The 25,934-nt window shown below is 43.6% G+C and overlaps 1 protein-coding gene across 1 annotated transcript in view; it reads right to left on the bottom strand.

Moving 5' to 3' along the window:
- The window catches only part of SYT16 (synaptotagmin 16), a 56,819-nt gene extending 40,357 nt beyond the window's left edge, over window positions 1–16,462 (bottom strand). The window contains exons 1-3 of the mRNA XM_062495408.1: window positions 16,436–16,462; window positions 11,260–11,406; window positions 8,273–8,416 (exon numbers count right to left, since the gene is read on the bottom strand). Coding sequence (XP_062351392.1) covers window positions 8,273–8,416; window positions 11,260–11,406; window positions 16,436–16,462 — 318 coding nt within the window. The remainder of the gene's footprint in view (window positions 1–8,272; window positions 8,417–11,259; window positions 11,407–16,435) is intronic.
- Between the last annotated feature and the right edge of the window lie 9,472 nt (window positions 16,463–25,934).

The raw sequence follows: 25,934 nt of genomic DNA on the forward strand, positions 1-25,934 counted from the left end.
AGGAACCCCAACAAGTAGTTTGACTTCAGTTTATAGACAATAGACAGACACTCACGTGTATTCCACCAAAAAATCTAAACTACTTTGCAGTAGCACCTGCAACTAACACATGCAACTTGCAACATAATAATGCAACTTTACATAATCTCTAGAGACAAAAAACAATGTCTTTTTTCAGGGTGCCTGACTCTGTTTCACTTTTGCTTTGCTTTTCCTACCATCCTCTTACTAAGGACTCCACAGTCAGTGGTATGCTGAACAACTGGAGTTCAGATGAATTATAAATGGTTTATTTTTGTACTTGCAGCAGATGGATAAAATGTGTAACAAGCTGTAGACAAGTTTAGGCGGGCAACGGTTTTACAAACTCACCAGAGGATCAAAGGGGGCTGAGCTGTGTTACAGGCTTGCTGTTTCCCAGGAGCTCTCTCCATTAATTAGGAGACACTGCTCTAACAGTGTGTTCATGATATATTTCACAACATGGCCTTTTCAACATAACGGATTTTTACTTTTGATTTCTCCAACAGTTTTGACTTGCATTAGAAGAAGAAGAAAAAAAAAAGCCTGAAAGAACTGAGAAAAACATAAAATGTGTGGGAAAATAAAAAAAAAATCCATTTCTTTTTAAAAGTATTCATCAAACAAGAGAGAGGAAAAAAAGCAGTTTAGCAAATTTACTTCAAGTTCCATCTTCTAAAACCACCCATAAGAATTTTCACACCAAATCACATGTTAAACTCAAAGCAGTTAGGGATTTTTTGTTTCCTCTCCTGCAAAATCAGATAACTAAAAGGATCAATGTTAAGCCTCTCACAGAAACCATCATAACCTTTACTACAATCTATATTTCCTTGTCTTGATAGGAACATTATTCCCAAATAACATTCCCATTGAGAGGTGCAATTACTGTATTGCTAAAAAAAGTAGACTATTACCAGAATTTGAAACACGACCAGAATGCAGAGGTTTGTAATATTACCAAAGTGTCTTTCAATCTTCTTGATAGGTAGGTTCCTAAAAAAGTGTCATTAGTTGTACATTTCTTAATGTTTCCCTTATTCAAGCTGTTGCAGAGTGTGGGCACAAACTTCCTTTTCTTCAGTCACTTTTTGTGACTTGGAAAAGTGGCCCTTGGAAAAGTTTTCTACCAAACTCCACCCTTAGAGGCAGAACACAGGTTGAAAATGGATTATATCCATGAGCAGGAACTTTATTTGTGTGGACAACAAAGAAGAGCAATGTGACTGACTCAGCATAAAGTTCTGCTCCAAGGTTAGGAGGAAAACCTAAAACAAGGTGTGAATCTAAGCTGATGCCCAGAACATCAAGTGGAAAAACCTGTGCAAAAGGGTAAGGCCATTTTGCTGCTCACAGACAAGGGAAATAAGGAAGGCTTAGAGAGGTAAGATTTTTTGAGCTACTGAAAACTGTAATGAGCTTGATCCTCCTTTCAGACTAGAGCCCAATTAAAATGCACATTTAAACTAGCAGAGAATGTACTCAGATGAAGGCAAGCAGCAGCAACACTGGGCCAAGAAATCCTCTATGCTGGTTGTGGGAACAATCTGGACTCTGCTCCTCCTGCAGTTGTCAGGTTTGTATCTGACAAGATGCTTGCAAAGCCCTTGCACTCTCACCAAACATTACTATGATGAAAATGTATTTGCAGCTGAAATTGTCACGGTGCCAAGCCCAGCCTGTGCTCTTGAAGCTGTTCAGAAGGTTGGAGGCTCTTGCAGAAGTGTTATGGGGTAAGTTCACAGACAGTGCCCAAGGTTCACATCAGCTGCGAGCATCACACTGAGCAAACTTCCTCAAGGTAAAAACAAAACAGAAATACAGAACATCTGGTACCTTTTGGGCCTATTTTGTGCTATAAAAATGCTATTTATGTGGCTGAATTTAACACAAGCAAAAAAAAAAAAAAAAAAAAAGAAAACAAACAAAAAAAAACCAGAGGCACTTTCCAAGTGATTATGTGTTCTGTGATAATAGTTTTCAGCTGGTGAATCAGAAACTCCAGGGCACTGAAGGAAAATCTAATGGTTTATGCCAATAAATTAGACACATCTCATTGGAAACATTCACGGGTTACAAATCAACACAGCACTAAACCCACTGCTACAGAGCGTTGGTCCTGCAAGCCCCAGAATGGTGAAGAGAAAACAAAGATGAGCTCAGGCAGACAGCAATGTACCCGGCTGCACAGGGCTCAGCCCACACACAGGAAGCCTGCAGACTTATTTCTCACTCCCAAATCATCTCATGTCTTTGCAGGCAGCTCGCTACAGATGCTGTGCCAAATTAGTTGTAAAAATTGATACCCAGATGACAAAAGTGGTTTTGATCAGGATATTTAGCCCCATGTTGTCTCCTACTTTCTTTTCATTCCTTTGTTCACGCTCTCCTTTTGTCAGTAACAATGGCCAAAAAATTACTGATCTTCACTGCTTCAGTGGGATGGGGAGAAGAGGAAAGAGGTAGAAGAAAAAAAAGGAATTATGCAAATGTGACATTTATGGTTCAAAATTGCGGAGCTTTTTTCAAAAAAACCCAGGTCTCTCCATCATACAAAATATGTGATGACAAATTCATGCAAAAAAAAAAAAGTTCTTGGAAGACAAGGATTCAAATATTGTGCTCAGAAGCTCCAATAGCAATAGGGCTGAGGAGCTGATGGTGATTTCCTATACTGGCCTCTTTAAGACTCTGTTTTTGCCTAGACTGTAAGAACTACTGAAATCAGACATGCGTTCATCTCATGTAAATCCAGGGCACCCAGAAAGCAGAGCATCTGTGAATGCACAGATGGGTATTATTGCCACCAAAATATTCATACAAAACCTGGGGCAATTTTCAGGAAAGAGAAAATGGCAACACCTCCCCGGCCATAACATTTGGGTTGGATATTCAGGCAAGCCAGATTCTTACTTGGCACTGATGTTAAATCCAGAGTCACTCCACTGAAGGCAGTCACATCCTTCAAATCAAAATAAAACCTTTTGCATTTAAAGAGCTGCTTGTCACCAGAGGCACAAAAAAGCCCCTAATGTTCCATGCCAAATGGTTGCACAAAAAGCAGCAATGAATAACTTCATTTATACCTCTCCAGCCGAGGGTTACATAAAGGGCATAAAGAAATTCACAAATCACTGGAGTATCAGAAAAGAGGTGTTAGTAGTGGCAACTGTGCTCTTTCAGGCTGAAAGTGTGAGAAACATCTGTAATTACTGGATTAGGGGAATGAATGAAGAAACCTGCAGTCAGAAATTACAGCAAGTTCTATAATTGAGCTGCTGCCATTCGCCGGCTTGCATGAAGCCAGAATAGCCAAAAGGAAATCACAATTTCAAAAGGCTGAAGAAACATCAGTTTACACCACCACTCCACCCCACCCACCTGTGCTGTCCCGCTGTTCCCTAGGGCAGATCCCATAGACTCCACCCGCCTGCAACTGTGCTACCCAGTCTGCAGCAAGTGAACAAACCTGGGTCAATCAGAGCAATTACTTGCATGGAAATTAGCAGTGGGAGAGCATGTCTGGCTGTTTAACAAAATGAAGTTATTTTAGAAACATTTAGAGGAGTCACCCAGTTCCTGTTACTCCTTCCCCCACGCACACACTCCATCCTTACAGAACCTGTGGGAATTGCTCTGTGTGGACCACCAAGAGCAGTGCAGACAGTGCTGTTTGGGAGAAAAAAAAAAAAAAACACCACTGTGGATGATTCCTGGTGATCCATCTTTGTGTGCACACAATGGCTGAGTCTGTAGCTCCCATCTCCTCTCACTTCTAAGTCAAACACCAGTCCAGGTATAAATGCTGGGAGGTTGAGGGATCACTGGGAAAACCAGACCTAGACTCAAAGGACTTAAAGGAATTTGGAGCCACAGATCTGAGCAGGCAGTTGTCCCCACTGACTTAGGGACTGCTCCCTCAGCTACTCTAATCCTTCATTTAATTCAGCATGTTGCAAACCAGGCTCTCCAATCTCTAGGGCAGGCAGCAATAGCAGCAATCACACTGTCCCATGGCCAGTCACTCTTCCTACATGACTATTGAAGCAGTTGAGAGAAAAAGCAATTTAGAAGAGCAGCTTCTTCTGGGCACTGAGAAACTTCCCTTTCACAAGCTTCTCTCCTTCCTGTCACTCGTTGGTCAAGGAATCTGAACTACATACCTCAGCTGGGTGACAGAAACAACCTCAGGCTCCCTCTCAATCCTCCCTTGCTGAGGACAATGAAGCTACTGGGTACTCAGCATCAGAGTTAAAAGGACCAGCCACTACTCTATTTCTATGGAGAAGTACACCCCTGGGTTTTCCACAACTTTGGAGGAGGCCAGACTGGTGCTGTCACACTCCTCCACATTTCTTATTTCTAAACATGAATCTCTGCCTCTGCTGCATGTGACAGTCCCACTCACTGCATGTGATGGGTCCCCAGGGCCCAGGGCAGCACTGGCAATGAAAGGCAGCACTGCTAACATTCCAGCCCTTGGTGAGTGCTTGAGGTGTTGATGCTTTCCTTAAAACCTTGGCTATGGGAGATGAGTGTTTTATATAAGAACTGCATCTCCATTTATTTATTTTAAGTGTGCAGCTAGCCCCAGGGGCTGGAAGAGTGGCTGTGCAGAACAGCTTGAGAACATGAACTGAAAGTGCTCTTGAGGCTGATAAAACAGAAAGAAAAATGGAAAAAAAGTCTTCCTTCAAACCTCATCATATTTATGCTGTTTACACACATCAAGAGTACATCTTTAACAAGTGTTCAAGGCAAGGCACAACTGGAATATTTCCATATAAAGCACAGTGTACTAAGCTGCAACTTCTTTCCCAGTCTCATCACAACATTATGAAAAGATTATGGAGTAGAACAAAGAGGACCCTTCACTCCCTTGAGCCACAGGATTTGGCTGGTTACAGCTCTTTACACAAAGGCTTGCTCCAGCATTATCACATGTACCTGTGAAATTCACCCATGAACTTTTGAAGTAAAGGGCTCCCCAACACTATAAACACAGTGCACAGGAACACCACCACCTCCTCTTGGTCCCAAAACTCACAGAACAGATGGGAGCACGAAACCATCACAGCATCAAAAGGTCTCACATGCGACCTCACTGACTTCTCTCAAGCCTCTGCTCAAGGGAAGGTTCTCCTTGCTTGTGTGGAGAGATGATTCAAGGGGCAATTTCCCATACACACTCTCCCAGTGCCTGAAAGACCACCAGTGCTCTGAAGCACCAGTCCAGATGGCTCTAAAGATATGGCAGTTAATCTTCCCCTCACTAAGGAGTTCTGCACATGACCTATATAAAGGCTCTACATCGCTCCAGAAAGACCAGGACTGCTTCATGCCACCACCTCTTCCTTCTGCACATGATTTGGCTTGATATGCTCTGTGCCACCTTCCTACCAGGTATGTGGTTACCAGCTTCTCTACCTTTGCAGCCTGCTCTGAGCTCTCCCCTGCAGTGACAAGTGCAGCCTAAATACAGCCTGGCTGTGTCCAGATGAGCTCCAGCCCTCCCAGTGAAGGGACTCCTGCAGCTGCATGAGAAGAAACCAGGGCAGCATATCCCTGCTTGAGAGATGGACTCATCATTAAGATCAACAAACCAGTCAAGAACAGGATCCATAGGAGTGTAAAGTACCAAAAATCTGCCATCCATTTTGTCCCAGTAATTAAATGTCTTTAATTGAAGTCTCCTAAAAGGTTTTCAATTAAATCTTCATTTCAACAATGATATTTTCTTTATTTTTGTCCCTCCATAGAGACACAAATGGTGCAATTAAAATTAAATCAGAGACAAACCAGCCAGATGTATTCTAGAGCCATGATGATGAGAGCACCTATTTCATTCTGACACTTGCCTTGTTCTGAGGTCAGGCTTTATACAGGAAAGCAAAAACAACAACAAAAAAGAGGCTCTGACATTTTACAGTACATTTTCTAAATGTCACCCTACACACCTGCAAAGTAGACAGATTTGCTCATGCTCCTCTACCAGCTCTCTTCTTCATAACTCAGGTAGATAACAGAACTCAGCTGGATCCAGGGGCGAGAGGAGCAGCCCATGCACTGAACACATGCACCCCTTCCCAGGCCACAGCCTTCATTCACCTCTGCTATTGCATGTGGGGGCTCATCCCATAGCAGATGTCACAGTCATGCAAAATGCCTGCTCTCTACCTCTTAATTCCAGATGCGGAAAATCTTTCCCCAGTTTGAGAGCTTAGAACTGGGAAGAGCAACCATTAGTGGGCTGCGTGTTAAAGAACACCAGAGCTCTTGGAATAAGGATCTCCTTGCAACACACACAGCTCAGAAGAAAAAAAGATGAGAAGAGGAAAAGTGAATGCTAACCAATGAACTGCATGTAACAAACGCTCCCCATCCTGCTCCTTCCTACCCAGCAGAGCCAGATTCCGAATTTGAAGCAAACTCTTGCTTGTCAACACTCCTCTTGGGAGAGCTCCCTCACCGTGCTGGAAACAGCCTTCCCTGGCTTCCCTGCCCAAGCTCAGCCTCCAAGTTTCTACATTCGCCATATGACACACTGAGTTAGCCCAGGGTTTAATATATTCCCTCATGCTGCTGTCCTTTAAAAGCATTGGCATTTCCTACACACAGATTCCATATTGACTTTACAAGTACCAAGGCACCACGGTGAAATTTAAACTAAATATAGAGGTGATATTTTTAAATAACTCTCAGCTCCAACTCGCCAAGCTGATTTTATTTGAACGGAAAAAGCAGACTCCAGCTTTAAGCTTCCATTGTAATTAATGATTACAACACATTCCTCTGCCGTATCAGATTTAGCACCTCATTAATGTATGTGGTATTTTTCTTGCATGGCACAGCTGTAGTTAAAGTTGACTTAGTGTTTCCATTATAAGCCCATGTTTTCAAAGGTTTATCACTCAGACACATGAGATTTTGTCTGAAATGAAAATTGCAGAGAGTGTCAGCTGGGAAGCAATTTCTTGTCCTTCAAAATCTGGAAGCAACAAACACCAAAAAAAAAAAAAAAAGCAAGCCGCTCTGTTTATTAATTATTCACATTTTAAAAAGCATTGCAAATACATGTTTACATGATAGCCTGTGACAGCTCCATAGAATGTCAACACCCACATGCTCCTGGGAGATGTGTCATCTTAAAAACCGAAATAAAAGCCACATTTTTACACCACTTGATGGGAGGCGAAGAGAAGGGGAAGAAGACTTAAAAATAATATCGATGAAGGAAACTTATTTTAAAAAAACCCACCGTCTTTGTTTAGAAACACTGAAGTTAGGACTTTCAGTTGAGAGGGGTGTGGGTGGAAATCATTTCAAGTACCATTTGTACTTGTACCTTTTTGGTGCCTGTCCCCGGCTCACTAATGAATTTAGCAAGAATTTGTCCCACTGAGTTCCTACCACAGATGGCATCCAAGCCTTCAACTGCCCATGAGTCCTGGAGTCTCAAAGTACAGCCAAATCATGTCCTTTGCAACAGCCACACTGAGGCACAAGGCAAAATGAACCGCAAAATAACTTTGTATGACCTCTGATGTTTTGGGATTGCGTTGTTCTGCCATTACATTTAAGACTGAACCATTGAGAAGCAGACCTTTCAACTGGGAGGCTTCTGAAGCCTCTTCTTGGCTGATTGTCTCAGTGATTATACACTTATGACAGGCAAATTTGCAAACAAATACAGGAAGAAATTACCAAATTCTCAGTTGCCAACATTACCAGAACAGATGCATTTTTGACGGCTGAGAAAAAATTAAATGTTCTTTTTCTAACATAGTAAAATTCCCAGCTGTTTTTACTCCAGGACTTATGGGTTTACCCAAGAAATGATGTTTCCAGAACGCAACAAACATGTGAAGGAGCATGTAATAGCTACTGCAAGGAACCCAGGACAGGTATGTCCTTTGTGAGCAGAAAGGTGCAGTTGTTCCTCTGACACACTCACATTTTGCTCCTCACTGGATAAACAAACAGTCCCACAACAGACAGAGCAGGGAGTGTGCTTCTTTCTCCAGTGCTAACTTTCATTTTTTCAAGAGGTTACTCCAGACAAAAGACTGTGGGAGTGTAGTAGCAATTGCATATCCTTATGATCAAATTTGGGAAGTTATTTCCCAAAACCCTACTGTTTTCCACACAAACAACCTGAGAAACAGCAAGTGGGCATGTGTCTGTCCTCCCAGCAATCAAAGCCTCCAGAAGGTTCTGTACACCAAAGGCAGCGTAATTATGTGACACTCACCAAGGCCTTCACAAATTCTGGATTTTTCTTTGCAGTGCTTTCTTTGCCCTTGTTCCAGGCATGGGAGCCCACGTCTCTCTTCACAGCAGAGCTTCTTGTTGATGAAGTGAAAGAGGACCGCAGGGAGGATAATGAAGGCTCCAACTGCAGACAAAAAAAACCAGCAGCAACAGGAGAAACTAAGAACAGAAAGTCAAAAACAAAATCATCAGCACAACCAGGAAAAAACTGCCAAGGGAAAGATGTGGTTTAAGCACAGCTGTAACCACGGCTCTGCTTTCCCATCCTCTCTGCAGAAGAAATAGAACTGAAATCCAGTACAATTTGGGCTTGGATACAACATCCATTTAACACATCAATCTCGTCTACTAAGGATGTACATCACAGACTTGGTTCCAGTCAAGGTCTTCATTTCTGTCACAGCATGAATTCCAACACAGGAAAGACACCAACTGATTTTGATAAACTTTTGTAGGAATGCAGAATTCTATCAGCTCCAAGGGAGACACTCTCCATCTATACTACAACAAGGATCCAGCCAAGAAAGGGTAGTTGGTCATGAAGGTCCCCAACACCTCCTTTGCAACGTACTTTCTCTAAAACAATCAGATTATACATAATGGTACTCACTAACTTCATTACATTTACGAAGAACCAGGTTAATGTACAGCCTATGATCCTCATTCAACTGCTACTTTATCCTTAAGTGAAATGTATATTACCATACTACATAATTACCATTATTTTATGGGGAAAAAAAAAAAAATCAGCGTCCAGCTCAGGTAATTCAGCTTAGCTCCTCGAGTGTCAGGTTTGGCCACAGGTAATGAGCACAGTGGTTTTGCACTAGCTGATGTCTCAGCCCTGTACATCAACATCCCTATGTCAAACTGTAAAGACACAGTCTGATTTCAATTTATCATGTTCTGCCTGTACCACTGGGTCTGCAACAAACCACAGGCGCCAGCAAAAAGCTTTTAAAGCCATTTCACCTCTCTCACACATATCAAAATGCCAAAACAAGGGACAAACACTACATACATCACTTGATATGGGTGGCAAGGGCGCATGTGTCAAAAACTTTCAGTGTCATCTGCAAAAAAAATTGGCTTGTTTTTCTGGTAATTACTTCACCAGGAAGAGGTGAAGTTCAGATGCTCAATTCAAGTCAAAGACCCCATAAAAATGAAACATCAGCAGCATCAGTGGCACACCAGGGATGCCTGTGATTACAAAGCTGCAGCTCACAGATGAGATGAGCAGGATGAAAGGATGTAAACAGAGCTAGCCCTGCCTCTAGAACATCCAATAGGCAATTCATGAGACTTGACTCAGCAAAAGACTTGGGCTAGAAGAGCTACACTGTCCCCAGTTACAGCCTTGATAGTGCAACCTATGACTGCTACCAAGGGGATTTATAAAACTTAAATACAAGCCAGCATGTCTCAACAGGAAATAAAAATCACCAATGTATAGCAGCAGCCCACATGCAAAACAAATGAGTGGTTGGGACTGAACCCAAAGGAATATGTGTTACACAAACTCTGGAGGTGGCTCTGACCTTCCTCATCTCAGCCTGAGGAAGGAACAGAAATATTCACTGAATCACAGCAGCTTAAATGACAGCAAGGTGAAGTCTACACTTTCATTGCTCTATTCCACATGGGCACAGAAAATTCACAGAATCACAGAATGATTTGGGTTGGAAGGCAAGTTAAAGACCATCTAGTTCCAATCCTCCTGATATGGACAGGGACACCTTCCCCTAGGATGCTCAGAGCCCACCCCAACTTGTCCTTGAGCCTGCCAGCACTACAATTTACTGCCATAACTTCCCTAGATAATTTGGCTGGCCCATCTCAGACCCATTTTCCCCTCAACACCTCAGCCCAGGGAGCAGGGCTGGGGATGTGAGGGTGGCTGAGTGAGACATTGACTCTGGCTATTTTGAGCTGCTGAAGTCACCATTAAATGGCTGCTGGAGCCAAGGATAAATCAAAGGAGATGAGTATAAATCAAAGTAGCCATAACCCCAGAATATACGTGAAAGCCTGGCTGCCTCCCCTCACTGACTTGCCCTGTTCTTGAGCACAGAATAAGCAGGAGAAAGGATAATGCTCTACTTTACATATAAAACATATAGGATCATTACATCTCAGCACACAACAGGATGGGTGCAGCAAGGACACCACTGTTACCATTTATTTTATTTCATAAAAATCTCAGTGAGCCCAGGGACACCAGGATTTCTCCTTCTTAGACAGGGCACAAGCAAGCCACCAGTATTTTTAAATATAAATTATTCAACACTTGCTCTGAAACACTACACAACCCCTAGCTGGAGAAAACCCTTAAAGTGTCCCTTTTCCTTAATGGACCTTCAAGTACCTTGCAAAATCCCAGAAGAAAAAGCAGATCTTTGACTAGACAGGCACCCTGAAGCAAAGCTTGGAGACAAATTATCACCTGCTATATATTTGCTCTAAAGTAATTCAGACTGGCACAACAGTGTTATAGCCCAACAAATTCTTGTTTCCTGGTCAGATACAGAGGAACAAGAGAGTAGTAGCTCAGTGACATAGGACTTGGGACAACTTTTCCAGCTTCCCCAACTCCTCAGGGCAAAAATATAAGAGGCACCACCTATCAGAGTTCACCAAAGGTCCAGCATCAACTTCCAGGAGAAAGTTTTCCAAGCCAAGTACTAAAAACTGTCCACACAGAGGCAGAGTTTTTGGGAGCACAGGCAAAAAGGGACTGCACAGGTTCTTCCTGCATTGAAAAGAGCATCAGCCAGGTACCAACAAGACCTCAGATCCCTCATCTCCCTCCACTGCAGGCACCAAGCAACTCTCCTATCTCTCCTAAAGATGGCAAGGAGGTGACTGGGACTTCTGCAGCACAAGGCAGCCCAGCTCATGCATCTTGTCCCATGGCTTTATGCACAAGTTTCCTCTTTTCTCAACCACAATCTTCATGCTAGATACCCGAAGTTTGTGCCACAATGTCTGTGAGGAAGGGCTGAGTTTGCACCTGAGCACTGCTTCACACACTGCACCTGGTTCCAGCTGGAAGCTCAAATCCCTCTGGAGGGGTGTGGGGGGCATGCTGGCAATTTTCTTCTCCATCATCATCTAGAGGAAAACATGCTGCACCTGCACAAAGTCCTGTTCACACCTCCCAGCTCTCCTCCCAACCCTCAGCTGAAGGGCTCTCTGCAGATTTGAAACTCCAGAGTAAGGCTGTGCCTGGGAAATGGCTGTAAAATTGATTTGGAGCAGGGCTCTGTTCTGGCTTGTGGGGGCTGTCTGGGCCTGAGAGGTGCTGAGGAGCAAAAGGAGCAGAAATGCACACACATCCCTCGTGCTGCAGCGTTGCTGGAATGTGTCAGCTTTCACACAGGTGAAATGTCCATCCTCACACCAAGGGATGACAGACTGTGCCTGGAGAGAGAAAATGTGCCATAGTAAGACATCCAACTCTTGGTCCAAGCCCTGGGAGGTGCTGACCACCACATGCTTTGGGACATAAATATTCAGCCAGGATCCTCCCCTATTTACCGATTTTTAAGCCAGGAGATTAATGCTATAGTGTATTAATTAATTAACTTTGTGCCACAGTGGGTCTAGTCATTCTGCTGCTGTGGTGGAAAGCGCAAGGCAAGAAATGGGGTTTGTGGTCCTGACAGGTTGAGGCCACACAGCTGCACACACTCCTTGCCCACTGCTCAAGAACAAACCAGAGGTGCAGTGTGAAGGGCCCCGAGGTAAAAAAAAAAAAAAAAAAAAATAGAGAGAGATCAGAAATTGAGGTGAGGTCAAGAGAAGAAATCTGAAAGAGCATATAAGGAGCACAAGGCATTATAAAGCAATTCCTGCTCTAACCTCTCCTCAAAGCTACATTCATACCACTACAGGGAGAGTCTGTCCAGAAGAACAACAGAGAAGTGTTGGCCACAGTGTTACAGGCATTGAATCCAGCTGGGTTTGGGGCTTGTAGCTCATTTCACAGCAATCCTGCTACCAGACCTGGCCAATGAACACAAGAAGCTCCACAGTAAATTCACTTGGAGAGTCTGCAGCTAGCAGGATCTTAGTCCATTCTGCTGTGCAAGGGTTAAATTCTGCATAAAATACTATTCCAGACAATAGTTCTTTAATTTCATTTGATACCAAACTTCCTGAAAAAGGAATGTTTACTGGTACTTTTTAATTATGAAAAAAAAAAGGAAAGAAACCATAAATTGTCTGTTTTGCTGTCTGTGCTAATTACATTTCATTATATATTTGGAGTAAGCTATGATTTTCCTGCTGGTTCCCATGACATTTTTCATTATCAGCCACTAATTGTCTAGCATGCACACTACATTGTGAACCAAGTAGGCTGGTGCGTGGGCACAAGTTCCAGCAAAAGCTGCAAGGCAGTACAAGTGTACATTATTATTATTACTATTATGATGTATTACAGAGTTTCCACCTACTAGCATATCTACATATCCTCATCCCTATCAGCAGTGTCACAGTGCAGCAAAGCCCAGGAGTCCGTCCTTGTGCTTGGCAAGGCTCAGCAAACACTGAAGGGAAGTTATGTGGGGTGGGATGGGATGATGGCAGCAGCCCCACTGCCAGGACAAGTTCCCTGCTGGGTGCAATGGAAACACCAAGCAGCTTTCTCAGTCACTTCCTCTACTCAGTGCCCAAAGCACGTGGGTATCAGAATCTTGTCACTTTGCCCACTCACAAGCTGAGGCCAAGGTCGTCAAGGAAAGCAGTGCCATATGCGGATTCCTAAAGGAACAAGATAACTAATGGGGTCTTTCTGAGACAGCAGGACAGAAGAAAAAGGTACAGGGTTTTCAGAAGCCATAGCTAACACTGCATCCATTATGGAAAAATCTCTGACAAATCCTCATCTATGTAAACTCAGACAGTGCCACAAATGTTGAAGCAACTCCTTGCATGCAGCATTTCATAAAATCAGACTGAGGGAAGCTGTAGGTGCCAATTCTTCACACAGCAAACTGCAAGAACATGACCACTGCTCGTCCTTATCAGCCTTGGACAGGTGGCAATTCTATTCATGTGCACACACACACAATACACAAACACTTCAGAAATAAATGTGTGTTTTCACAGGATTGCAGCTCTCTCCTGATATCTATTTCAAAGGAGACAAAGCCAGACCCTCTCTAACAGCACTGTGAGGGAACAGTTGTATAATTCCCCCTCTTCTCCTCAAGGTGATCCACAAATACATTATCAGAAACGCAAACAGACCACATTTGGTGCTGTAGCAGGAATGAAATTCCCATCCAAGACAGGAGGACTTGCCCTGCATAGAGGCTGGGTTTCACACACTTTATTTTTATGTGCTGATTTATAGATAACAAAAATGAGGAGATTCTCCAATCCTTTTATATAATGAAGATGAAGAACCGAAAGGCACTTATGACCTGACTATACCTCTATTTACTTTGCCAATTTTGTCTGATCAAAGGATGGAGGAATGGGTGTACTTGTAGCTGCTGCTGATGTATTTTCAGGTCATCTTCAAAGATTTAAGCTGCCCTTATGACCTCTGACATAGGCAATTTCAAAGGTCTCAAAGACAGTAAATCAACTTCATTTCCCTCTCTTCTACCACCCACAGAGCCACCCAAACACACCTTGCAGGCTTCAATGCATTTATCCCCTCAGCAATCTCTGAAGCAGAGAAACAAATAACACAACTGGCCCACAGAACAACACAGGCACAACCCCAAAGAGTGGAAATTGGACCCAAAAGAACAACCAAGAAAAGTTACATCCATCTACACAGGTATTTCAATGCTTAGAATTAGCTCACGTTTCACCCCAAAGCTGAGGTTTCATGGTGACAGTCACAGGACTTCAGGCATCTCTCCACAGTCACACTGGGTCACACAAAAGCCACAGAACTAGCATTTTTCCCCTAAAACTGGGGAGCTGCATCCTCTGATTGTCTAATGGATGTGATCCAGTAGATATGCTCAAAACCTTCAAAACACTGAATTGAAGGCACAATAGGAGACACAGAGGCAGTGGTATTTAGCAAGTGCTCTCCCCTTAGAAATGGAAGGCCTGAGATAAATTCTCCCTTAAACTCCCATTTTCCTTCTCCCAGTACCATGCCTAAAGTGCAGGACTAGAGGAGGGCAACCTCTACCCTTTGGGCTCAGCTTGGCTCACTGTAGACTGTATTGGGGCCAGAAGTAGTAGCAGATTTGATTTTTCTCAGCCTGCTCATAAAAGCCAGACTCAAGCTTGAATTCTCAGGATGCAGTCTGGATTTCTCTTAGAACCTGCTATAGATAAATGACCAAGACATAAACACTAAAGGGCAAACCTCAAAGCACCCAGCCTGTGAGAGCCACAGACCCAATTTCGAAAAAGACTTTCCTTGAGGCCAAATCTTCCACCTTACAAAGGCTGCTCTGTGTTTTGCTCTGTATGACCCTGTGGCAGCACTCTTTTTCCAGCAGCAAAAAACCCATCCTGGCCTTTTAGCAGTGCTCTTGATGACATTTGTAACAGAGCACACACAGTTCTGTGAAATATTCTGCTTTCAACAAAAGGCACTTTTCAGCTAGGAAAGATGAAGTATTAGTTTTGCTGGATGTGTTTCAAACAAGTATGGAGCATTAGTTCAAGTACACAGCCTCTGCAAAGAGTGACACCTGAAGTTCTGCATCCAGAAGAGTCCTGGCTCTCTCCTCCTTCCTCCATCTGTAAGCAAACTTAGATGGAACAAGGGAATAGAAATGTGTCCTGGTGGACAGGGAGAATTCACACAGTCTGATGGAGGTCACTCACAAGGGTGATCCAGAGGTTCATCATCAGTTTTAGTAATAACCATAAAAATGGCTCCACTTCTGCACAATAGTCAAAATTCACTGAAGTTAATGGGGTCAGGGAGACTGAGAATTTGAGCAGCACAAGACTTAAATTGTCATTCATGAGCTGAAAGCTGGTCCACTCCATGTCAGGGCTGAACAGATGTGATGGGACAGTACAAGGAACCTCCCACCCATCCAGGCCTTGGTCCTCCTGGCCCAAGGTCCCTGCCAGGATTGGTCCCAGCTGAAGTAATCAAAGTGAAACCTGCAGCCTCACAACTGTTCTTCTCAGTTCTTCTCCAGACCAGTGAAGAACAATTGGAACCAGGTAGAAAATTACTTTCTCAGCCCACAATCTATGAGGTACTCTCACACTCAACACTTTGCTCTGCCATTTCTTCTCCAACTCTCTAATCTCTCAGCTATGCCAAAATTTTCAGTCTTGCACTCTGGAACTATTTTCCATTGTAAATCCAGCTGTCATACAAAGCAGTGAGCTACCTTGGAGGTTGAAGCTTTCAGCTGAGACATAGAAAAGTAAGGAAATGCATGTAGTGAAAATGACAAACACAAGTTGAGTTAGAGCAAATGGAAGGATCTAGTCCCTAAAAGCCAATCTCCTGCTGCTTAGCATTCTCATGTTAGAGATGAGAACTGTACTCAAATGCAAATAAATCAAACAGGACAGAGATCTCAACGTGCCCCTTCCAGATAATCCTTTGACTTTCCAGCCTCTGGAAAAACTACCACAGTAGCAAGGGGCAGCTGTTTTGTCTCACAGGTTGCTCAGAGGAGAATTCTGTCCTGAAAGAGGACACAACTTGGGTCTAGGAAAGTTTTTTCAAGATTATGTGCTTCTTAGAAAAACTTATAATTTAAATAGAATGCAATTGTCCAACAAGAGCACGTTTTCTCGGGAGGTTCTCAGCCTACTCTCCCTGTAGTGGGTTTGTCTTTGGTGGTGTCCCAGGTTTGTTTTCAGTCACAGTACAACACAGAGATCATAATCTGATACCTTTTGTCATAGCTGACACCAACACTGCCTTACTGGTAGAAAAGGAAGACTAGGGCTGTCAGACTGCCACCTTTCTTGAACACTGAAGTCACGCTTTTTTTCCTTTTCTTAAAGACAACTTCTTTGTTGCCATGGTATCACTAATGCAGTATTTTGAGACAGGAAAAGAAGATAACTGTGCAGCATCACAGTGACACATCTATCAGCTGCCATTCTCTCAAAGAGGATAAATAAATAAGGATGCCAGTGCAGACTTTTAATAGCTCCTCCACCCTTTAAAAATTTTCCCTCTCACATACAAGTAACTGTCTATAAAGTTCATGCCTCGGTTTTATTATACAGAAGGTCAGAATTTCCCTCACAGCAAGCAGTGTCTGGAGTTATTTTTCAATTCCTTCTCTTCTCCCTATGCTACATGACACCAGCTGAGGTTCACACTCAAAAGACAACAAACAGCACCTGCATGTTCAGAAAATGCCAGCCTGGCTCTCCATGCTAAGCCATGCAGTGACTCTCTGCAAGTCTTGCTTGTATGGTGATTTCTCCCTGAACTAACAGGGCATCCACTGCTGACAACTCACATTCATCTCAACAGTGAGAGAAACAAAAAGGGGCACTCTGATGGTGTCTTCTATATAACCACGTTCAGCTCCTGTTATCCTTGTAGCCTTGGAGTCTTTCCTATCACTGCCAGCATTATTTTAAAACAGAAACCTTTACTAACTTATCAAATTAAGGTCTGACACTCAGCACAATGGTGTTTCCCTCCTTGGATGGTGAGAACATTGAATCAGGTCCCTTTCAAAATTTCAGAGATGGCTGTGCCCACCATTGCCACAATTCTGCTGCATCAGTAAATCCAGGGAACAGTCACAGTGAGAGATGCTCCTGTCCTCGTGCACTCCCTGATTTGTGATCCAGACCAATTAACAGGCAACAAGAGACACAATGACTTTCCAGGCACGCCACAGTGGTGACATGATGAGATTTTCATCTCCTGGGTGATACAAAAGGAGGAATCATATAATGAAATGGAAACTTCTATAAGCTGAATTTACCAAGGCTTCTGTAATAGAGAAGGGAGCAGAGAGCAACAAGCAAAGCAGTGACAAAAGGTCAAACTGGAAGGACCTCTGATATGAGTCAAGAATTCAACAGTGGGCACAGAGTCCTCTAGAGAATAAAAATAAGTATTTTACATTTGGGAGAGAGAGGAAATGGGAGGAGAGGGGGGAGAAAGGAAGATCTCAGTTGCTGTTTCACTTATTTGGGGGGATGAAAAAGAATAAGTTGTCTCCACTCAGAACTGAAGTGCTCTCACCTCTTCAAAGAGGAATCTAATTGGGACTTTTATGCTCTCATGTATTTATTTTCCTCATCCACAAAACCTTACTCTTAGTTTCACCAATTTGACCCAAGGCACAATGATTCATCACAGCAAAAGGCTGGACAGCAGCTTTGTTTTTTTTTTTTTTTTAAAGACCTAAATAAACCCTTCTCCATCAATTGACCAAGGACAACGCCACAGTAAACCTCTCACTGAAGGCTGTGTGTTGCCTTGGCAACCTGTCTGATCTCCACTGCTCCAGGGACTGGAAATGTGCTGCCAACAGGAGACTTCAGCTAATCAAACCAAATCTCTTAATATTTAGATGATTTCCCATCTGCGGAGAGCAGGCCACGTGCCAATGGAAAGCAGGGCACCCTCTGAACACAGCCCTGGCTCCTCCTTGACCTGTTATTTGTTGGATCCTTGTGGGCCACAGACGTCTCCTGGCAAGTACCAAAGGAGAAGAAGGATGGAAAGGGGCCACAACCTCACACCTGCACTCAGCACATCCTGGCAGGATGCAGGACCCTCACAATATCCTTGCCTTCACCCCTGACCTTGGGAATTAAAATAAAGTTTCCAATATTGGCATTGCACACCTCCTTGGTTCTACTTGTTTTGAGCCTTCTGAAGCTGCTCTGTCCCCTTTTCAGCTCCCATTAAATACATCCAGGCACCAGCAGTGGCAAACTGCTGGCCAAAAAGAAAAAGTGACACAAGCATGTGCCTCTCGACCTTCCTTGATCAGGGACTGCCATCAAACTACAGCAAAGAACACCTACTTTTTTCTAAAACTTCTAATTGGCACTGCTAAAGGGGCAGCTTTGGTGGCTAATTTTATCTTGAAAGCACAAGTGACTGATTTTTATTTTTTTATAAAGGAGTAGCCAGACCAACCTTTACAAAGCCCCACTGAAGGTTTCTGGCCCCTGCATTTAAGCCCAGCCACAAACCCAGATGATCAGTCAGGCACTTAGCAAACCAAGGGGACACAGAAAGAGGCATGAGCAGCAGGAGATGGGGAGAGAGGAGTGTTCTACAGCCCTGTTGCTGCTGAGACAAGAAATTCTGAGTGGTGGTGATAAGATTCACATCCGTGAACCAGTTTCCATCTAACAGCCACCAGAGCTACATCACCAAAGATGGCCCTGACTGTGACCTTTCCATGCAATTGCCAAAAGAAATCAGGGTGTTTGAGCAGCAGACTTAACTTTGGCATTCAGGTTCTCCTTTCCTTCCTGGATCATTCTTCACAGCATCTCAGAGGACACTAATCCACAACTCTCCAAACCCAAAAGCCACAGATCCTCCATGGAGTTTCATTCCACACAGGTTATTTGCTGCCAGATAAACTACTGGTGTTGCTACAAGTGACATGAGGGATTCCCCAGATGGTTTTTGACCTGGTACAGAGGATGTCTGCACAAGGGAAGCTGCCCCACCACAGCTTCCTGGGACCTGGGCTAGCCACCAGCCTCAGGCTCCTGCTCTTGAGGAACAGGATGGAGGAATTTAACAGGGAGGCCTGAAGCAGAAGGCTGCTGCTCACAAAGGAGGGTGTGATTTCAAAGAGAGAGGGTATTGTGGAAGATTTCTAGGCCTCTGGTATCGACCAAGTGACCTACGCCCTGGGAAAATATGTTCTAATAATAACAAAAGCCATTAAACAAATGCTTGTAGGGGGAGGAAATGTCAGCAGTTTCTAGAGTCATGTATTTAATTGAGTGAAGAGCTGAGCAATTACTGCCACCTTCTACCATGGCCCTGGGAATATTTCTCTCTCCACACAGGTATAAACCAGTAAACCAGTTACTGGGGCTGCACAGAGAAAGGAAGGAACTGAAGTGATTGCTCAGCTAACCCAGGGTTCTGTGGCAAAGGAGAGACAATGAAATGCTGCAGGCATAAGGAAGAGGGAAGCAGAGCTCATTTTAAGTGGCCAGGAGAACAGCTCGTTCCCTACGTGTGCCTTCCCAGTTTATTCTTTCCTACCTCACACCTTCTAGTCCAGGCACTCCTCAGTTTTACTGAACCTGAGTTCAGCCAAAAACTGAAAAGCTCGGCCAAACTGAATGAGAGATGAACCCCGGTACTTAGGCCTGAAACATCTGCCTCTACAGGCTATGGCAAATCAAAAGAGGAGTAGTCCTGATTTAATGGGGAGCAGGAATGATCTCAGAGAAAACAGCTGCTGTAAGTCACCCTCCATAATTCCCTTTGAAAACAATTTGCAGGGCAGGACCCCAGCACTTCAAAACCTGGGAGAAGGAAGGGCCTTCTCCAGATGGAAGCAGCCACAAACTTGTTTCAGAGGACTAATTTGCTTTAACAGGTTTCAAAGCATCTACCCAGAGTTTCTTTCAAGCAAAAGCTGTGATGTCCAACTCTTCTCAGGGATAAATGGAGAGCTGTGCCTCGTCAGAACCAGGAGAAGGGAAGGGGGGAGGCAGATAGAGGCAGCTGTTAGCCAGAGCAGATGCAGTGGAGATGGACTAAAATAGATTCTGAGCACTTCAAGGGCTTCTGCAGCACCGATGCTCCAGCCCAGCCCACGTGAGCAAACATCTACACTCTGCAAAACACTTGACATAAAGGACCACAAGAATAAAGTGCAGCCTGTTCCTGGGATATTTTCAGACACACTGAGCCAAGCTATTGAATCTATTTACTATTTTATTGGGATCCCTTCAGCTGTTTTCTCCCACAGCCATCATGCTACATTAAGTTCCTTTTTTTTCTTTAAATATGTCTCAGTCACAAATACCTGCAAGCACCCATGGCTTCCCTTGCACAATAATCAGATATGCCCTCTGCTTAACAGAAATGCAAATACTTTACACTTTTGTTACTCATTATGGATCTAGAATTATGATCTACTACTGCCTTAAAATAAATGACAGCAGGAAACAGAACAATGTCAAAGTAGGAAACAGAAGAAAATGCTTACTCCTATTTAATTCCTTGCAATTTCCAAGATCTTTGTATTTCAAGAAAACCAAAGCAGCATGCAAATCCAAAGTTAGAAGTGAGGGTAACATGGGATTTTCTTTTCAAACTGTAATTGTCTCCAAAGTAACAAACTAGGACAGCCATCTTCTCACCAGGAAATAGCCCCAAAGCATTCCAAACACGAGACTTACCTAATCACACTTACATAAAGCAGCAAGATGAATCAAACCAGAGATGGAATTTCCCAAGAAAGCTTTGAAATGTGTTATAAGAAAAGTGTTCTGCTAAATCCTTAGAATGTGTAGTACTCAGAGGAGCTGGGCAAAGTGAAGAGAGGCACAGTCCTGAGTTTGAGAAACAGGAGTGGTGATGGTGTTCTTGCCCTTTTCTCTGCATGTGCTTGTTGATTTAACATCCCAATGAAGAAGGAAGGTTGCTGGTTGGTAAACATGTGACAGCCACCAAAGGAATGTGAGCCAGGGAAAGGAGATAAAGCAGTTTATGCCACTTCCTAAAGGGGTTATTTAAATACTACTGCCTCACCTTTCCTACTGCTCTCACCTTACAAGTGCTAGGTCTTTATTCAAACAATTACCTTGCTGACAAATCTGCCTTAAAAAAAAAAAAAATTGTCATTCTTGTATCAGAAAATTGGAAATTGTGATTTTCTCTCCTGTACAGAGATGTCATTTATTATTTGGCTAAAATTCACAGCCTGGTAATAAGTATTCTGGATCCACTTTGGAAATGTACCTTTCCCATCCTGAATTCCCACAGATTTGCAGTAAAAGGGTAAAGAAAGGATTGTTCAGTCTAAAACAAAGCCTGCTCCTTGCACTTGCCATGCTCAGCCAGTCATTACTTCCCTGAACTCTGCTCACCCTGGGGCCAGACCCTGCTCCATCTCTGGGGGATCCCAGGCTGGAAGGGCAAAGCTGTGCCAGCAGCTCTGTGCTTCCCAATGGGTTTTTACACAGAGATAAAAGCTGTTTTTAGAGTAAAAGGTGTAAGCACAGCACTGATCCCAGTGTATCCCTTGTTAACCTTAATTTCAAGGAGGGCTCTGTGTAAGCCTCATGTACCATGAGGGTACATTCTCTCTTCACTCTCCACAGTCTGCTACTCTGAATGTGCATTTTGGATGTAGTTTTGAATCCCAGTATGAGAAGGGTCATTTTCCACCAACGTTCAGGGCAAACCCTTCCTCAGTCTCTGCCTGCTAAAGGTCTCTCTGTAGTGAAACTGAAGCTCTTCTCAACAATTAATTTATTGGTGGAAAAAACAATTGTTTCCAGCTTCTAGAATACCTGCTGTTCCTCAAAAAAAAAAAAACAAAAAACAAACAAAAAAAACCAACACCACCAACCAGCATGGAAAAGCTGTGAAATAAAACCACATATCTGAATCCAGCTACTCAAAATGCTCAGAACATGAGAGAGGATGGGGAAAGTGGACAGAAAATGGGGGGAAGTAGGGGAGAGCACAACTGTGGCTGCTCACAACCAAAAGGGCTTCTGGCCCCATTGCCTGCAGCAATTTGTAAGCTGGCTCTAATCTGCTGTCAGCAGCATTTTACCTTTCTAAGGCAAACTGCTCCCTGAGGCAATTTTCTGCAGGTGTTCCATGTTCCTAATGCAACTCTTTCCCTCCCCCAAAAGAAAAGAAAAGGTGTTCTGATGATCTTGTTCCTAAAAGCTGTTGCCTGGCAGATCCCTCAAGAGAAGTCCAGACTGGCATTTTCAAAATAAAAGCTGCTTAGAAAGAGCTCAAAAGGAGCTTAAAGAAATGTCCTTATTGGGCAGACCTCATTTCCCTGGACTTAAATGAGTCTGGCCATGGCAGAATCCCAATGGATCCCAGCTGGAGAGGGCGTCTGGCTCCCTGGAAGAGCCACTGCTGGGGACAGGTGCCTTCCAGCAGGTCTGTTCCCAGACTCTCAGCCATCCCCTGTCCCTGTGGTACCCACGTCAGGCATGGCTGAGTGGCCCTGCTGATGAGCCATAGGTGGCAGCCATGGAGTTGTGGCTAAAAATACACGGGAGTGCAGCAGAGCCACGAGGGAAACACCAAGTCTGGTTATGTCTGACTCGTCACTGGGGCCAGCTGAGCCATCCAGCCATCGCCCAGGAGGTTTGTCAGGTCTGCTAAGCCAAGGGGACATTTCCCTGATCATTTAGAATGAAGATTTGTAGACCAGGCTGCCTGTGCAGTTGGGCACACAGGTCTGTGGGTGCCTCATTCCCTGTATTCCCAGTGCTGCATGATTGAAAATAAACGTCCAAGTAGCAACTCTAGAAGGGAGGCTGTGAAATGAGTTGCCAAAGAGAAAATAAGGTTTCAGGTTCAATAAGATTCACCCAGGTTTACTGCACCAAAGTTGCTTACTCCAAACTTCTTCCCAGTGATTGTTCTGTTATTCCCTTACTTTTGAACTCTTCCCTTTGCAACTTTTTCTGTAGCCCCTAATATGTTTTCTGTGGAAATAGGGTGTTTATCCACTTCCATTCAAATTTCTCCAGAATCCATCAAGACTGTCACATTTATGGAAGGAAATGGGAGACCCTATAAGTCTCCCACTCTGATTCCCATGAGCTCAGCTGCCTCCCTTCATCTCCCACATGAAGTTCTTACTTCACTTTATTATTGAAACCTTCATTTACAAAGTTGCAATGGGAAAAAAAGAAATCCAGAAATAATAGCACGATGATGTCAAGAGAATAAACTCTCATCCTTGTCAATTCAACACTGCCCTTTCTATGGTTGTTTTTTCCAGAACTGTTGTGCTAAAAGAGCTAGAGCACAATTGGCAGGAATTCAAATACATTTTCAGATGTAGTCAGTTTTTATTATTCTTCATCAACCACCAGCTAAATTCTAGATACATTCCCTTTATGTCCCACTAAATGTCAAGCTGGTATTTTTAAAACCCAGACAATGTATTTCACATAAACCTTTACACCATTATTCCAAAGAACAAGCATCCTTTCACCAGGGAGCCACTGGAATGGCTGTTCCCCCAGCAACAGGATGTGCTTCCAGTTTTGCCAAGCAGTGAGATCCCTTTCAGGCATCTCCTGCCCTGGGTCTGGATGAGAGATCAACCCTGACATGGCCCAGTTATGATGAGAAAAAGAGGCTTTATGCTGGTGTGGCTGATTTAATTCCCTCACAGAGCAGCAGCCATGGGATACCTGCCACCTACCTGATATTTAGCAGGCACCACTCTCATTGTAGTTCTTTGCAAAACAATTATTGCTACAGCATTTGCTGGAGGTAAACTTGGCTGAACAAAGCATGAATATACAGGGAAAGCAGGATGGCAATAAAGCTGTGCACAAGCAGCAACAACTCACAGTTCCACTTTGTTCACTACATTAAGCCTTCCTCAACATTCTCTAGACTTGCAAAAAACAAATACATCTCTCATTGCTTGAACTTAAAGTCCAGTTATTCTCCCTTCTCAGACCCAAGTCTTTTTCAAACGAAATATAAGATTAAAGAGCAAAGTGCATGCAAGAGTCAGGTCTCTAAGTCAACAGCCCCAAAACTAGAAAAGCTTATGAAACAGCTCAGGGCAGGGTACTGCTCGTGCCAAGTCATGAATAACTTAGTGAAACATCTCTGACACTTCTTGCTGAGGTCAGACAGTGTCTCCCAGTACTCCACTCCTCTGGGCCAACTAGAAGGAATGTGCCTGTGCTGGATAGGAGTGAAGGCAGAAATATTTGCACAACTCATTTCTTCCCAAGTCATATTCACCTGCTGTCTGTTGACAGGTACAGATGACAAGATCCTGAACTCCAGAGGAGGAGGAAACTGTCTTAGCAGTAGTGTTTCAATTAAACACATGTATGGACAGGACAGCATTTTCTCACCAAAATTTCCATGAAGCAGCACAGACCAAGTGCCTGAAACCACACTTGAAAAACAGCTGAAATGGGGCTGTGAGTCATTAGCCACAAACAAAAGGGTTACCTTCACCTAGAATCCAAAATATCAACATAATCCATTTGTAGCACTAAGTAGCTAATCTATTTGTTGTACTAAGCCTGTAGTAGAGAAATCTGACCTGGCTTGCTGAAGTATGCAAATACAGAAGTTGTAGATTATCAAGCAGTACTTTGATTGAAACATTTCCCTGTGGCTATTCCAGTAGGTGCTGCCTGATGGCCAAGCAGTCACAGTCCTGTGCTCCTGTACACTTCACAAATGGGTTTTTGGATCCAAGTCTGACTTTCACCCCAGGCTTGGACCTCGTGGCTCACTTAATCCAGTCAGACAGTTTCCCACTAATTGAACAACCTCTGAAGTGGATCTGAGAGGTCCAGTTCGCAGGAATTTGCAGAAGTTTCAGGACAACCCCAGAGTCTCTCTTGCAACCTACATTTATTCTGCTGGTGGGAAGAGGGAAAGCCTGGAGCAGCACTCAGTTTAGTGAGATGCCCAGGAATGACAAGTGAGCAGGAAAATCAACCCCTAAAAAAAAAGCAAGCAGATAGGCCAATTCAAACTCCACATGAGGTGGGTTTCCAAAAAAAGTCTATGTACACGAGGGTGGTTCAATTCTACTAAGAGACTTGAAAATCAGTGGCAAGGGTTTTGACTTTCTAATTAAAGCTAGGTGATTATTTTTATATATATAAAAGAAAAATCCAGCGTTGAAAGAGACTGTTGACAGAAATGCAACCAAAATCATTACAGTTGCAAAGGAGCTGAAGGAAGGCTGTAATTCTCCAGGAATTCCCCAGGAAAATGGTAGGTTTTGATCAGAAATTAAGAAAGAAATTATCATTGTTCTTTACCTTGCATGTTACTTTGTCAATATCAAGCTAAATAGAAACATTGTGGGTTACACAAGACCAGCTTGCAAGCAAGAGTATGGACAAGAGCAGACCTGAATCTCAAAAAAATGCAGGCAAAGTCACAGGCAATGGCTGTATTTAGAGAAGGAATTCAACAAGAACACAAATACTGAATCAGCACATGGGTTAAGGCAATGCAGCTGGACAGATGTGACAAACAGACCTGGAATTTACAGGAAAATGCCACCACTCCATCATGGAAAGTGGTACAAGTGGCAGAGAGGGAAATACCCACCCAAATGCTGTCTTGGCAGAGATGAGGGAGACAGAACCAAATACCCCAGAAATTGAAAAACAAACAGAGGAACCAGCAAACAGCAACATGTGCATCGGTTGGGAACTTGACCAAATAAGAGAAAAATGCCTCCAGAGTGACTTTAGCTCATTAGAACCCTTGCCATGTGCAAACACCACAGCCTAGTCTCAGCCACGCTGATAAGCAGCAGTATCAGACTGCAGGAAAAGAGCAGGTGCTCACCACACACAGTGAAACCATTTGGAGATGCCTGAGCAAGCACAGGCAGCCAAGAAGGAGCTCAGAGTATCAGGACAGCGATTGCAAAACCTTGACACGGCACAAGCACTGTCATTGTCCGTGCTCAGCACTCATGAATGGCAGCCAAAGATCTGCCTGGAGCACACCCTGGGGTGCT

Source organism: Cinclus cinclus, chromosome 6 (genome assembly GCF_963662255.1).
Source record: "Cinclus cinclus chromosome 6, bCinCin1.1, whole genome shotgun sequence".
Lineage (NCBI taxonomy): Eukaryota > Metazoa > Chordata > Aves > Passeriformes > Cinclidae > Cinclus > Cinclus cinclus.